This window comes from Triplophysa rosa, linkage group LG19 (genome assembly GCF_024868665.1).
Source record: "Triplophysa rosa linkage group LG19, Trosa_1v2, whole genome shotgun sequence".
NCBI lineage: Eukaryota > Metazoa > Chordata > Actinopteri > Cypriniformes > Nemacheilidae > Triplophysa > Triplophysa rosa.
The window spans coordinates 18,895,997-18,911,928 of NC_079908.1; the positions used below are offsets into that span (position 1 = coordinate 18,895,997).

At 36.9% G+C, this 15,932-nt stretch overlaps 2 protein-coding genes across 3 annotated transcripts; both read left to right on the plus strand.

Moving 5' to 3' along the window:
• The first annotated feature begins 111 nt into the window (after positions 1-111).
• On the plus strand, positions 112-5,489 carry lhx2a (LIM homeobox 2a). Its single transcript, XM_057360514.1, has 5 exons — positions 112-1,749; positions 2,417-2,601; positions 2,956-3,263; positions 3,994-4,190; positions 4,285-5,489. The coding sequence occupies exons 1-5, from the start codon at positions 1,732-1,734 to the stop codon at positions 4,534-4,536; spliced, it is 960 nt and encodes a 319-aa protein (XP_057216497.1). The 5' UTR covers positions 112-1,731; the 3' UTR covers positions 4,537-5,489.
• A 2,408-nt stretch (positions 5,490-7,897) lies between these two features.
• Positions 7,898-15,775, plus strand: nek6 (NIMA-related kinase 6). 2 transcript variants are annotated; one of them, XM_057360467.1, is made up of 10 exons: positions 7,898-8,012; positions 11,222-11,299; positions 11,474-11,614; positions 12,798-12,860; positions 12,943-13,053; positions 13,372-13,480; positions 13,762-13,869; positions 14,087-14,181; positions 14,876-14,989; positions 15,067-15,775. In XM_057360467.1, the coding sequence occupies exons 2-10, from the start codon at positions 11,237-11,239 to the stop codon at positions 15,175-15,177; spliced, it is 915 nt and encodes a 304-aa protein (XP_057216450.1). In that variant the 5' UTR covers positions 7,898-8,012; positions 11,222-11,236; the 3' UTR covers positions 15,178-15,775. The 2 variants fall into 2 exon arrangements, with proteins under 2 accessions (XP_057216450.1, XP_057216451.1); XM_057360468.1 differs by lacking the exon at positions 7,898-8,012 and adding an exon at positions 8,062-8,285.
• Positions 15,776-15,932: the final 157 nt, after the last annotated feature.

Here is a 15,932-nt window from a genome sequence, read left to right on the forward strand (position 1 = left end):
ACCCGCGAGGGGTTATGGGAGTTGGTGTTTCGTGGGCGTGTCTGCGGCTGTCAGTTGACGGAACGCTTAACTACATTTCCCAGACTGAGAAATAGCAGTGGCGTAGAAGGTGCGTGACACAGAAGGGAGTGGAGTATGATGCTTGGCATTGCGATAATGTATTTCAACAACAACTGTAACAGCTGTACGGCAGATGGTCAGTATGGATGTTTTATGTTGTTAGGACTTCAAGGATTATTTCAGAGTCTGAAACGACTGCGATAGAGTTCTTTTAATAAATATACATAGTAGCACGTTGTCTGAAGAATGTTGATAATGTAAAATAATGTCAGATCGGATTTATGGGTTTCTTTCTCTAATGTTTTTCTCCCAAGCCTCGCTGGCCTATTGTAAAACACACCACAAATATTGGACTTTAAGGCAGTTTGTCATTTCGTGTAAAGTTCAATTCAAGTTCGGTTAATGCACAACCCTGGTTACGTTGTATAACTTATGGAAACAGTTATAGTGAAAGGGCTGTAACAAATTCACATTAGTGACGTCATCTCATTTGTAAATAATACATAATACACACAACATGATATCCACCAAGTTATTTTTACTGTAGTATTTTTTATTGAAATTCGCCTATTAGTTAAAACTATACTTGCTTAAATCATTGTGCACCCACATGTCATTTCAAACCTGTATGACTTTTTTATGCAGAACACAATAAAAAGATTAAAAAAACATTGTTGGTGACCAAACAATTTTGATAGGCTATCATTGACTTGCATTGTAAGGAGCCATTTTTCTAAATATTTTCTTCTTCTTTCTCAAGAAGAGTCAGAGAGAAAGAGGTTTTGAACGAAATGAACAGAATTTATTAACTTTCCTTTTTAGATCTTATTAACATTAGCAAAAATGAGCAATACACACAACATTTATACATTTTAATTAACTTGATTTAATACAAATACAGTTGTTCATTGTTTATTTATTGTGTATTAATATGTTTACAAAATGCTAACCTCTACTACAATGGCAAGGCAGGTGCTTGCTTTGCTTCTTTTAGAATAACTTAAGCATCGTTATAAAAAGAGTGGGAGCTGATGTTGATCTACCTCTCAAAATTACTTTAATTGGTTTAACCGACGTGTGGTTGATTCAGTCATAAACAAAACATTTAACGGTTCTGTCTTGCCTGTATCATGAGGGAGTGTGCAGGCCATAACAAAAGCAAATGATGTCGCTAAGCGCGCGGAGTCTGAGCAGTTGCGTCTTCAAGTCTCCACGCAAACTCGGAGCGCGCGCAACTATCTTATCCACCGCACCTGAACACGAGTCAGAGGGAACGAGACTGGCTCAGTCTTTTGCACCCGTGCCAACCCGCAGATCCACCCATGGACACAACGCAACTACATCCTTTTATGCCTCATTAGATCCGGGATTCTGTTATTCCAAACGGGCTTTGTGATTGCAGTTTACTTAAACTTTGATTTCTTTGGTTTATTTGTTGCTAAAGTAAAAAACAGCTTGAAATTGCATCAACAGCATCTTATTGGTATGTTTGTAGGCTGCCTTTTAGATGCTTTTAGAGTGATGATGGAGATTTACTGTAGTTAAGGTAACCTGCTCCTATATATAAACAAAAGAACAGATAGATAAGAGACATCTCACTTCTTTAGCATACGAAGGGTGGAATATACGCATTTATCCTCGTGCAGAACAGCACAAACGACTACTATCAACATGGAAGACAATGAACAGGTAAGAATTAATTTCACGTTCTTCTGCTGGACAAAGGAAAAGTAGGCAGCATTTTAAAGTCATAGTCTTATTCATAAAGGCATATAATAACGTGATTTGGCGCGTTTGTTATGGACAGTTTGTTTTATGCATATTTAAGTTGTATTACAAATCTGCCAACACTGCATCAATGGAAAAAGTCGAATGCAGTTGGAAGCTGTTCTAAAAATTTGAGGCTATTGGTTGATTCAGTCATAAATGTTCATATAACACAATACAAATTAATATATAATTAAAGACGCTATAATCCTAAAGTAATAACTGTATCAATTAAAGCTGCAAAAATAGGGAAATCGGTTTTATGTGGCATCTTTGCTTTGCATTGCATTTAGGCGATTAAACGTCCATCGTTTCGTTTGTTATTTCACGCTTTAGTCAAATTGCATGCACGTGATAGAAAAGATGCGCGTAGTTTAATAAATTTCATTTATTCATTTTAAATGATCTAGTCTGAATAGGTCGTATGTCCCAAAATATTTTAATTATGCAAATACTGCTATAGACCCTAATTTGTTTAAACATGAATATAGTTTACAAACTTTGCAGAAATGTAAAATTAACAACAGTAAATATCAAATTAGGATGATTGCTGAAAACTGTTAATAAACGTGTATCTGTTGTTTTTCAGAGCTGCGAGTCACTGGTGTGCGCCGGTTGTGGCAGACTGATCTCAGATCGGTTTTACCTGCTCGCGGCTGACAGACAGTGGCACGAGCGCTGTTTGAAATGCAGCGCGTGTCAGGCTGATTTGGAGTCAGAGCTCACGTGCTTCAGTAAACATGGCGATATTTACTGTAAAGAGGACTACTACAGGTAAAATCAAAATACAGTTGTCAAACCTTCTTTAAATATTATTCAAAATTGGGTGACTTTTAAAAGTCAACTGGTAGGCTCAGAACCTTCTTTAAATTATTTACTAGAATAAGCAATTGCCCATTGCAAGGTTGTTGCTTAATAAAAACGTTAATTCACCCATGACCTTGGTCAACAGAAACTGCAATTATTAATTGAATAAAGTGACAAAACTGTTTTGCCCTCCTGTGTCAGTGTGACTTAAAAATGATGAGAATATAAAATAATTTAACTGTTATAGTTTCCTGACATTTTAAATCTGTATCTTGTTTTTAATAGTCACATTTTTTACCCCTATAATATCTCGTCTTCTAGGACATTTTCTTTGCAAAGATGTGCACGGTGTCACCTGGGCATCCCAGCCAAAGAGATAGTGATGCGAGCCAGGGATCTGGTGTACCACCTGAGCTGCTTTTCCTGCGTCACCTGCGACAAAGTGCTGCTCACTGGAGATCATTACGGAATGAGGGACACTTCAGTGTACTGTCAGATCCATTTCGAGATGATGCTACAGCATCACACGAACTCTCAGAACTCCACACATGAAGGGGCTCTGGTGCAGAGAGGACGATCACGGAGGAGGAAAAATTTTGATGCAGCAGACCATGTTGTTTATAATTCAGGTAATGCATTGTGCATCATTTTAAGATAGTCTGAACACATTTTATGCATGGCTTCTTTCTGTAATATAAATGTTAATTTTTTATCAAAGAATATGGTATCAGCAGGGTCCTTTAGTTAAAACAAACAAAAAAATGTTGTGAGTGTTTCGCAAATGTTTGATATGCTTTCTTGGCAGAAAATGGTCTTTTTGAATGATCTTTCATTTTAAGCCCTTAATAAAATCTATCTAATCTTAAAAGCTCCTTTTATACTGATAAATTTGAAGAGTTTGTTTCCAAAATGAGATAACTCAGTTTTTATTATGTTATCGTGTTTTTATTGTGTTTTATTGTGTTAGTTAGCTGTATTTTATGAGTTATTATCACTAAAATCAAAACAAACCAACTGCAGTTTGATTGAAATTGGAACGCAAAATAAAAGAACATGATTTTTGAAAAAAAATTAAACGGGGTTATCTCATTTTAGAAATAAACTCTTCATTTTGACTCAAACAAAACATGCATGTAAGAGAAAGCAATAACCTTAAAAATGAAACTAAAAGCAAAATCATCATGTTCTGTAATAGTTATAAGTATATGGCTTAATGAGTCATATATTACATTTGAACCCTCAATGTAAATGAACAATATCTCCTAACTATATATATATATATATAATTGACTATAATGCACTGGTTCTTTAGCATTGAGTGTGCGTCATACCAATATTGATTCATTTTGTGTGCTCTAGATGTGAGCGATATGGGTGTGAACCTGTTGGAGAAAGTGAGACAGTCTAGCTGTCAGAAGTCCAAACGCATGAGAACGTCTTTCAAGCACCAGCAGCTGCGAAGCATGCAGTCCTTCTTCAACCACAACCACAATCCAGACGCCAAAGACCTCAAAGAGCTCGCACAAAAAACCGGCCTCTCGAAACGCGTGCTCCAGGTCCGAATGGCGTTTCTGAATGTGTGATGTTATAAGATAAAACACCTACCAAGTTTTAGATCTGTTTACTCAATGGCGTCTTTATTTCATGCAGGTTTGGTTCCAGAATGCTCGTGCAAAATTCAGGAGGAATCACCTGTATCAGGAGAGCATTGGTGCGGACAATATTTCGGACAATTCCACCACGTCACCATCTGTTCCTTCACCGGAGATGTCTCCCCCATCCTTGAACACACCCAGCCCCTCCAGCACCTCTCCATCACATCACACATGCTTAGAACAAAACATACATGTGAACCACAACAGCATGAGCCCTTTACAATGCACAACCTCTAATTTCTTCTGAGGTCCTCCATCACAGAGCATCTTAGATTCACAAAAACCGAATCACTTTTCATATATAACGTTCTTGAGTCGGCTGAAACGATATTTCTTGATGTCACACTATAGGTTTTGCAGATCAGAGTATTGATTCTAGATCTGTTTACAGAATATTGGATTCTTTACGGCAACAGAACGTTTTCTAAAAGAACCACAGAACTTAGAAGGTATTGCATGGCATCAGGGCTGACTTTTTTATTTTTGTTTTGTCATTTTAATATAAACTATGTTCAGAATGAGTACCAGAATATTGCATATAGTATACAGAGCATGTACCGTACACTGTTTAAAAAGAAAAAGTATGTGAAACTATATGTAATATGCAACGATAAACGAGTAGTACGATACATTGTTGATCCACGATCCCACATGTTTCAGTAAATATGGTTATTTAGCATTTTTACTCCAATTTTACTTAAAAGTGTCTTATTTTTGCTTAGTTCACCTCAAAATCTGTCCCTATTGGCTTTCCATAGTTGGAAAAAAAATACAATAGAAAGTCAATGGGGACAAACTTTGAAGTGAACTATACTCCTTTAATGGAAGGTCAAGTTGAATGCATTGGCTAGAATATTCCATGCAATATGCTGTGATTGTATACAGAACATTTTGGCAAATGTTATTCAACTACTCTGTGCATGTACAGACCACTTGCATTTTGTGCAAAGTACAGTTACTGCAGTATATTCTACAGAAATGTAAAGATTGTGCTATCGATTAAGCTATAACTCGCTCATATCAGGTCACAAAAAGTCTTAAAGGTTTAAAGCAGCAAACTTTGGACTCAAGATCCATTCATGCCCTCATAAGTACACACAGTGGGAGTCAAACGTGGTTTGGCTTTTGTTCGAAGTCTCCAAACAAGATTAACTAGGTTTACGCTTCTCTATAGATGAAAGTAAAATAAAGTGTTCACATTGTGAGGTTAAGATGTTTGTTTATTCAGCATTGGGGTGTATGCTGTTTGATTATTTTACGCTGGTTGTGTGTGTCGTGCTTGTTTTTGTGAGTGGATAAAGTTTGTGTAATTGTAATGATCCTGATCCCTGCTGAGGTGATTGTGGTTTGCATTCTGCATATACGAGCTGAGGTTAAACCGTCCCAGTACAGGCAGGATTGGCACAGAGACACGGACCCGGCATCAAAGACAGACATTTGGTGTTGTCTTTGTTCTGTGACCACATTGTTTTATTAGCTGCTAATGAAGTCTTAGTTTTGCTTTGCAAAAAAAAACATATCGCTTGTGGTTATGGTGTTTGTGAAATCCTTCACAATCATTTTCACCCAGAAGAGGGAGAGAAACGTGGAAATAATAAGGGGTGCATGCTTGATTCGGACGGTTTGTGTACGCTGCACATTTCAGGGTGGTGGTTGTGGTTGAACCAAGTGTTTACCGCAAGCAAGCGTTGTTTGTGTTTGTGTGCATGTGTGTGTTTTATGGATGAGAAATTACAGGACATGCCACTCTCCCGTCCCACAGAGACTTGGAGTAACACACACATGTGGAAAAAATAGCCACATGCTAAAAACTGTGTAAACCGGATCATCCAGGCTGAGCAGACATAACAACCAGACCTAAAATTATATTTGCACATTTACGATAAATAATAATGTACAAATTATAAAAAAAAAAAAGTCAGACAATTTTATGATACTTGTGTTATTTTATCATGTGTTAGCTTTTTAACACGAATACTACAGTCGACAAGATATCTTCAAATAAAACAAAACGCACACTGTCTTAAGGTGATAGTTCACCCAAAAATGAAAATTCTGTCATCATTTACTCACCCTCTTGTCATTTCAAACCTGTGTGACTTCCGCAGAACACAAAAGAAGATATTCTGAAAAATGTTGTTGACATTCACTTGCATTGGTTTTGTGTCCATATACAATAGAAGTCAATGGGTGCCACCGCTGTTCGGTTATCAACATTCTTCAAAATATCTTCTCTTGTGTTCTGCGGAAGGAAGTCATACAGGTTCGAAATGACAAGAGGGTGAGTAAATGATGACAAAATTGTCATTTTTGGATGAACTATCCCTTTAAGTGGACATGTGAAAACCTATTTGAAAAAAATGTGTGAAAAAATTCTGATTTGGTTTTAAATTCCCTGAGAACAATCAAACAGACATACAAATATGATAATAGGTTGTCTTAAAGTAATGTATAAACAATATTAAACAAAAACTAAAAATGTATTTTACTTTTAATTAGCGATTGTCCTAATGTTACTGCTTGTGAGCTCTAGGGGGCGCTTCTGACTTATCAAAATGTCAACCGTTTCACAACCCGCAAACCATACCATAAATACTCAAAACATACATATAAAACACGCACACCGAGTCTAATCATAGATACACAAACCCTTTTAAAAAACAGAAGTTCCCCACCACAGGCTCGTGACCGTTTTATGTCATTCTTTTTTTTATTGCAACGAAAATGGATTCTTGCCACTTCCCTTTTACTCATGTACAGCATGCATCAAATCTGCAAATCTGCAGACTGTGTCTGCAATAGCAAACCTTGATAAAAATAGCTGAATTCTCTCTCTCTCTCTCTCTCTCTCTCTCTCTCTCACTCTCTCAGTCTGTGTCTGTGCTAAAGTCAGAAAAGGCATTCATAAATTCCCCCAGAATGACAACTATTCAGATAGAAAATGAGTGTGTGTGTGTGCGTGCAAGACAGAAAGTGAGAGGCAAAATCTACAGCAAACTCTAGAAAGATGTGGGTTCACTTTCCATTAACAAGGCCACATGAAAGTCTGGGGTTTTTTACTCTGATATCATTTTTACACGTGGGGTTATGCGTTATGCGAAAGGCTGTCGTCGTGTCACTTTTATGTTAAGTCTGAACTTTTAAGTTACCTAACGGTCAGGCTTAGGACAGTTTATTATGTAAAAGTCACATAAAAGGACACAATTTATAAATATAAATCTCCGTCATTAGGCTACCTAGAATTCATGATTTTGGATCCAGCCATTCATTTGTACTGAAATCTAAAAAAAAAACTGCTGAACAAAATAGAAATCATCACAGATATTCGATTGGATTTAATGGTTATAACTGGTTTTAAAGAACACTATAATGGTCTCTGAGGGTCTCTACTGGTAATGTTTTTGGGTGTATTTTTGGTTATTATCTGAGATGGGAACAATATAACGTATAATGTAATGTAATGCAATGCAATGCAATATAAAATAATATAATATAATATCAGATGAATTATCAGTTAAATTCTGTCAGTAATGTTTCCAGTGTAAATAAAGTCAGACAGAATCGGTGCTTTGCTCTTGTCACAGACAGCCATGTGATTCCCGGGGTGTGACTCAAACTCGCGTGGGCCGTGACACGAGTGAATCTGGTGTGCGTGGATGCTGACTAAAGGGACTTCGCAACATTTTTCGGCGCTGTGAACGTCTCCAGGAGCGCATCGGAGAGGTAAGAGGAACAGCTGCGTGACTTTTAACCCAATTTCTTGAAAACGCGATGCTCGTGAAGTGTGTGCGCGCGCACGCCTCGGGATACGAAGTGTTACAGTCGCACAACGTGTTCATGTCGAAGAGGAAGATCGTGCCAAATTGCTCTTGGGGTTCATTTGGCTTGTGCGCAAAAAAGGCACCACAGAGAAGAGAGAGGGGATCTAAATTAAAACAAGGCGAAAAGACAACAATGTGTATTTAGTCGTACTGGAATAAAGTTATAAGCAACAAGGTAGGCAATGTTGCCATGTGGTTTAGTGTGTATAATTTAAAGAAACTGCGCTTTTCTGAAATGTGTCTCGCTTGCATGTGTCAGATATGAAAAAGTGCACGGAAAGTAGATCTGTTTTGAAAGTTAATGTAGGTGCACTGTATACTACGGCCTTATTCCGCGACATGTCTTATATTCAGATGCATGCTTTTAAAGCAGTAAACATACCCCAAAACAATCATATCGCATTGCAAATGCTATATAGGGAAATTAGTAAGTATAGAGGAAACACGCACCGAGACTGTGAAATACAGCTCGATACTCCGTGACATGTTGAAGCCTTACGGTAACACCCACATCGAAACCAACTTAGATTATTCATGCAAATATAACTCAAAAGATTTATATCAACGTCTGTATACAATCATGTCTCTTTTTTTAGTGTGTATGACTCGATTGTATAACTGGATTGTGTGTATGGTGGTATTGTTGCGCGCTTGTTTTTCTGTAAAGAGAATTTGCTGAGTTGTGACTCCGCCCACAGGCGGTGTTTGTTTGCATCCATTCACGTGTTTTTGACCACAAAGTATCACTTTTGCCCGTGATTCTAACTCGTATGTCGTCACCACTCGGAGTAAATAGTGACGTGCATTGAGTTAATGCAAAGTAATGAGGCAGTAGATAAAAAACACGGTTATGGACCAGTTACATAGATTAAACGAATGTTTATGATATTAAAAACGTTATGCTTATCAAGCATAACTTATTAAAAGACTTAATGCTTAAATAATTGAAACTAGTTTAACATTCTGAAGTATAACAAAACGAGGCGGGGTTTGATGCACATGTTGCGTTCATAATATAAAAATAAACTGTTTAATATAAAATAAACTGAGTTAAAGAAAAGCACACATGTTAATTATACGAGAATTAGAAAATGTGCAATAGTTTTAGTCTAGCACCTTGCCGGCACATCTTTGCATGTCTCCTCCATTGTCATATTTTAAAATGTAAGCAACATAAAACGTTTTTTCTATCAGAGTTTTCCAAATGTGTCCAAGTTCACAATTTCTCTTAAAGTCAAGAACTTGATGACATTCGGGTGGATTTGTTCATGTTAAGCCTTTATGGCCCTGCATGCAAATTACTCCATAAACTGTATGACTCACATTATTCTCTGTACTGAAAGGGGATTAACGTCAAACAAACACAGTCAAACATGTTTCTTTCAGTGACATGATGGCATGGCCATGATGCTTCGCTTCAATGATGTGGGCTGCTATCACCATATCAGATTCAGATGTGATCAAAAACACGCTTGTGTGCGTTGCGTTTCCATGCATTCTGTGGGGGTTTTGTTGATGAGATTGAGATGTGTAAGGGGATGTTGTGGTGTTTTTAGATCTAAAGTGTGTCTATCTGCCATCTTTCCATCCGTCCATCCACTACACAAGTATAATACACGACACGCCCATCTCCTTTCAACGCGCTGCATTTAATGCACATTGACATGACTCATGCACTAAAATGTGACCGCTTTCTAATTACGCAAAAGGTTTTCTAGGAAACAACTGCCGGTTACATCTAACGCCATCTCGTTTTATCTGTCAGTATTTGCACTTTGAATGCACAGTGTGTATAAAGTGTGATCTGGACGGTGATTTTTCCTCTTTTCTTTGTGTGAATGGAAGGAAGTTGGTACAGAAACACCCTCTCCTTCCTTTTCTTAACATTGTCTTTCCTGCAGACCTGTTTTTCTTCACCTTTACGAGCAGGAACGGACTTTTTATTGTACAGAAGATGTATGATCTTGGTGTCTGTTAATGACAGTTGTGTGATTCTTGTCGCTGTTATCTTGATATGATCAATTTCAGTGTAGTTTGTGGTTACAGTATGAATACAGTATTCACATTTTTCTCTGATACGAGCAGGCTCTCAAGTCTCAATGATTTAGTTTGATAGCTTATGGAGTTTTTTATTTTCATAACCACTTTTCATTGTTCACAGATTGCTACATAAGGCTTATTTATAACTGCTCAAACACACAGCCGTGTTTGTTTTCTTAAGCTTTGCAATGCGCTACTATAAAAAAGATTATAATGTGCACATGCACATGCTTAAACACTTGCTAACACGCTAATTGGACGTTATTAAACCTCGTAGGCATGGAATGTTGTAGGAACAGGGATTCACCAAGCCTGTTGTGTATTTATGTGTGTAAATGTGGGTCAGTAGGTTTGTCTGGAGCTTTTTTTAAATTATAAACAGGAGTTGTTAGTACATGTCATGTTGAACAGATGCCCTGAAGACTACACACACCCATACTCACACCCATGTGTTTTTTGGAAGGTTCTTCAGAAGTACGATACTACACGCTTCAGTGCACAAATATTTTGTCTCTCTATCGGCGTTTTGTGTCTTAAAGGGATATTTCACCCAAAAGTAAAACGTCTGTCATCCTTTACTCACCCTTTTGTCATTTCAAACCTGTATGACAGTTTCTTTCTTCTGCAGAACTCAAAAGAAGATTGTTTTAGTAAGAATACATGGTAAGAACTAGTAAGAATTTCACTAGTATTTTGAGCGTGCCGTGGATAGAGAAAAGGTTTCGTAAGAGGACGACCAGAGCCAAGAATGTGTGTAAATGCATGTGTATGGATTGTCATCGAAAACTCATTACCGTCTGCTTGTCTTTAAGAGTTTGTAGGAATTTATGAATTGCAATGTCAAAAGTAACTTTTAAGAACGTACTCTTCATGCCTGCATTACTAGTTTACAGTCGTGATGTGATCCAAGCCCTGACAGGCGGGATCTGTCTGTGTTGACAGATGACATCAGGTTTGGTTTGTAATGACAGAATGCTACAATCAAGCTAAACAAAGCTGCCGCGGGGAAGGTTTTCAATAAAGCGACTATGTGTTTTTGATTGACTAAATGGTCTTTGTGTTTGTCTGCAGGTGTGGAATGTCATTATGGAACGGAACGGCTTCCAAGATCAGAATAAAAATTACACGGTGCCGGTACAGAACGACCAGGTTTGATCTCACACACACACGTGCTGACATGCAGCTATTGGCACACGCTGTTGTTACACCTGTCAGTCTTGTATGAATCATTTACAGTAATCCAGACATACACTAATATGTGGACTAACATAATGCTTACCGCAGTCTAGTACTGACTTGACTTGCTGTCTGTCTCCCTCTCAGAGGAACATGTTGGGATATGGATACAGTTCCATGCTTTCCAACTTCCGTGTGGAGAAGAAGATCGGTCGTGGTCAGTTCAGCGAGGTTTATAAAGCCACATGTCTACTAGATAATCAGCGGGTAGCCCTGAAGAAAGCGCAGGTGATTCTGAACATTTTACACTCGCCTATATGATTTATATTTCGAATAGCATGTTACCGTATCACATATACTATTTTTGCAGTACGCAGTATGTATACTTTGTACAAAATAACATTTTCTGTGTGCATGGCATTTTAAAATGATAACATGAATGTTTAATATTATTATACAAATGTTAAGGGTCATTATTTGAAATAAACTATGGTAAAAAAAAATGTTTTATTATCTTTAAATAATTTATTATCTTTATGTTTTATAGCGTCTTTAAAGAACCTTTTGCCTAGAATTTGTAAAAATGTTCTTGCGGCACCTTCTTGAGGTTAAATTAATATTAAAATTTTATTCAATGTTAGCAAAATGATATTTACAGTATGTCTTCAGAAATCATTTTAATTAGGGATGCACGATAAATTATCGTCCATATCGGTATCGGGCGATAAATGGTTATTTTGAGTGTTATCGGCCAATAATAAAATTTAGGCCGATAAATTATGGATCATTGTTAAACCACTTCAACTGCACAACTCACAGTTAAAATCCAGTACAATACTGTCGTTCTGTCATGATCATTCACTTACTTATAAGCAAAACATTGTTAATGTAGGTACAGAATGTAGATATTTATGAATGTGTAAATTATAGGAACAAAAGCATATTTTTTTAAAGCCGATTTCTGTCTTGACACAAAACCTTTTTTACTGGGTTGCTCTGGAAGAACATCTATAATTTGTTTATTAAATAAACATGCCAGAAAAGTTTAAAAGTTAATGAATCTAGTACAGTTAGTTACTGTAAAGTAGGCTTGGTTCATGATTTTCTTGGTTCATGAAAAAAAAAAATGGTTACCTTGTTTTCTGCAGTGAATGTTTTCAAATAAAAGCAGCCGTCCACTTTTTGCCTTTTGTTTCAGTCTCAGATAATGTTATATTAATATTTAGATACTGTATATCGGCCAATATATCTATTATCGGCTTCCAGTGTTAAATAATTATCGGTTATCATTATCGGCCAAAATTGACATATCGGTGCATCCCTAATTTTAATCATTTAGGCGTACAGATTAAAAGATTTTTAAGCTCATAAAAAGTTCAGGTAGTGGTAGGGTACGACTCAGTATCTTATAAGATGTAGATTGTGAAAGATTGTGTTTTGTAACATTGTGTAATTCATTGTGTTCGATCAGATCTTTGAAATGATGGATGCTAAATCCCGCCAAGACTGCATTAAAGAGATTGACTTGCTAAAGGTTAGTAACTTGCTTTTAGACTCATCCGTGTGTTTATGTGTTCGAGAGTTTTGTGATTATTTTTTACATTGTGTTTCTGCAGCAATTAAATCATCCGAATGTCATAAAGTATCTGGATTCGTTTATTGAAGACAACGAGTTGCATATCGTTCTGGAGTTGGCGGATGCTGGAGACCTCTCTCAGATGATAAAGGTGATTGTCAGTGTGCGTTTGTGTATATGTGTGTGTGTGTGTGTACTGTTATAAAAGCGTGGTAGGTCAGCACCTGAGAAAACAGTGTGGGAGGTTTTAATGACAAACAGGTGATGTTTAGTACAAGGACAGTGGCCTTAATGTGACATAAACAATTCAACATGTCATTAAAATATCTCTATGCTTCATCGTGACCCTGTGTTTGCCAAGGGATTTTTTTTGTCATATTCAGTGTATTGTTATAATGCAAACCTTAATTATGACTTAATTTTTTGCCTTTTTAAATAAACATTCTTATGTCTGTGTTTATGATTGTAGTATTTTGAGAAGAAGCAAAGATTGATTCCAGAGAGAACGATATGGAAGTATTTTGTGCAGCTCTGCAGCGCACTGGAACACATGCACTCACGCAGAGTCATGCATAGAGGTAAACGCGCACGTTTAAAAGCATTGTTTTGTTTTATTTATGTAGACTAACCTTAAACCAAACCAAAATTAAAAACATTTACTTCAATATACAATTCAAATTTTATTCCAAAGAAGTTTTGTTTGGTTAAGCTCACCGCTGGGGACATCATTTGTCCCAAATGTTAGTTAGACACAAACATGCTTCACCTTTAATTATTGGGGTCTGATATGTAGAAATTTAGCAACAACAGGTGTCTAAATAATTATTGGGTTTCTCTCTTTTCTCTGTTGGTGTATCAGATATAAAACCAGCAAATGTCTTCATCACGGCTACTGGAGAAGTTAAACTGGGAGACCTTGGACTGGGTCGATTCTTTAGCTCCAAAACCACCGCCGCACACTCTCTAGGTAATGCTCAAACGTGTACACACACAATTTTGATGTTTAAGTAAAAGATGCACTAACTAGTCTCAGTTTTAGAAGTAGTATAGGATATCGCTCTCAAAGGTCAACATTTCATGTATTAATTGTACATTATTTAACATACACATTCAACATACAGACATTTCTCTATACAAACAGCTAGAAACAGCCCATAACCTCTTTGTATGTCTCAATCTCACAGTTGGCACTCCATATTATATGTCTCCTGAAAGGATTCATGAGAACGGTTACAATTTCAAATCAGACATCTGGTCACTGGGCTGTCTGTTGTATGAGGTAAACACATACACAAGCTCGTGCTGATGTATACAAACATGCATATCAATTGAATGTTGTTAATTTGCTGTGTTACGAAATTATCGGATCTTTTCAAATGAGATGATCACCGTCATTTTAAATACTTGAAAACGTTGTCAAGTCAAAGTTGTATGCCGATGCTTTGTTTATGCAAAAAATGATAATGATGTCTGTTGGTTGATTTTCCTTTTTATATATATTTTAATACTACTTTGCTTGATTTTACAAACTTTAAGCATTGTTACATCACATATTGCATCACATACATAACCATACATAGTAGTGAAATGCTTTTTACATCCACTCCATTACATGATGTTGAAGAATTTACAATGTAAAGGAACAGTTCACCCAAAAATGAAAATGTTGTCTTTATTTGCTCACCAACCAGAAGTTATTCTAAATCTACATGTATTTCTTTGTTCTGATGAACACAAAAGAAGATATTTTGAAAAAAGTAGAAAAGCAAACTTTTGACTAATATTGTCATTTTGGCTGCTATGAACTGTTTGGTTAAAAGCATTCTTTCAAATTTCTTTGTGTTCATTAGAACAAAGCAATGTATACCGATTTGGAACAACTCGAGGGTGAGTAAATAGATATTTTTGGGTGAACTAAGACAAAAATCACTATACTGGTTTAAATCTATATTTATATGTTGTCATTCTCTCAGATGGCAGCTTTACACAGCCCCTTTTACAGCGATAAGATGAACCTGCTGGCGTTGTGTCAGAAGATCGAGCAGTGTGATTATCCACCTCTCCCGTCAGAACACTACTCACAGAAGGTACAAATACCCACACACCCGGTCTGTCATCACCGAAACAGATTTGTGACTAACTACACGCTCTGTATGCGTTTCAGCTCAGAGATCTGGTCAGTATGTGTATCAGTCCCGACCCTGATCAGCGACCCGACATCGTCTTCGTCCTGCAGTTCGCCAAACAGATGCACCTGTGGACATCCAGCACCTGAAACAGACGTGGGTATAAGCAGCGAGGAGAACCTTTGTGCAAACCCGTGACGTCTGCTGTCGCTCAACCCAACTGATAAAGCTATGATAGATATGTGATAAAGAAAGAGTGAATGTAGGCTGAAAGCTACATTTGTAAGATATAAGCTGATTGCTGTAGATTTGTATTAAACGGAGCGCAGATATAATCTGTCGTGCCTTTGAATGATTCGTCACAGTGCTGTTTGGAGAAAGTGGAAGGGTGTTACATTGGTCAGGTCAGATGACCTCGGACCTCATGATGAAGTCGCAACACGGTTCTATTTATACATACATCCTGTTAGGCTTATATATTCATAACATTTAAAAAGAGCAGTATTTATCTGTTTCTAATACACACGCACACGGTTGTTTCACGGTAAAGACAGGTATTATGTTGGACGTGAGTTCAACATTCTTGTTCTTGGGACAAATGTCTAAAAGTATTCATACGTGATTTAATGTGAAACCATTCATCGTACTCCTTTTCCCCCAAGAGATGTTATATTTTCAGTAATTCTGAAACATTGTCATGTCCTCGTATGTAAATGTTGTGTAATTAACAATAAAATTAACTATAAACAAACGTTTTCCAACTGTGTTACTCGTTTTTTTTTTTGTTAAAGAAAATCCCACCTAGATCATAAAGAGGGTAGGAAGTCATAAGGTTTCTCTATAATGCCCCCTCGTGGTAAACAAATGCATTTAATGTCATTTTTACCCTCATGTCGTTCAAAAC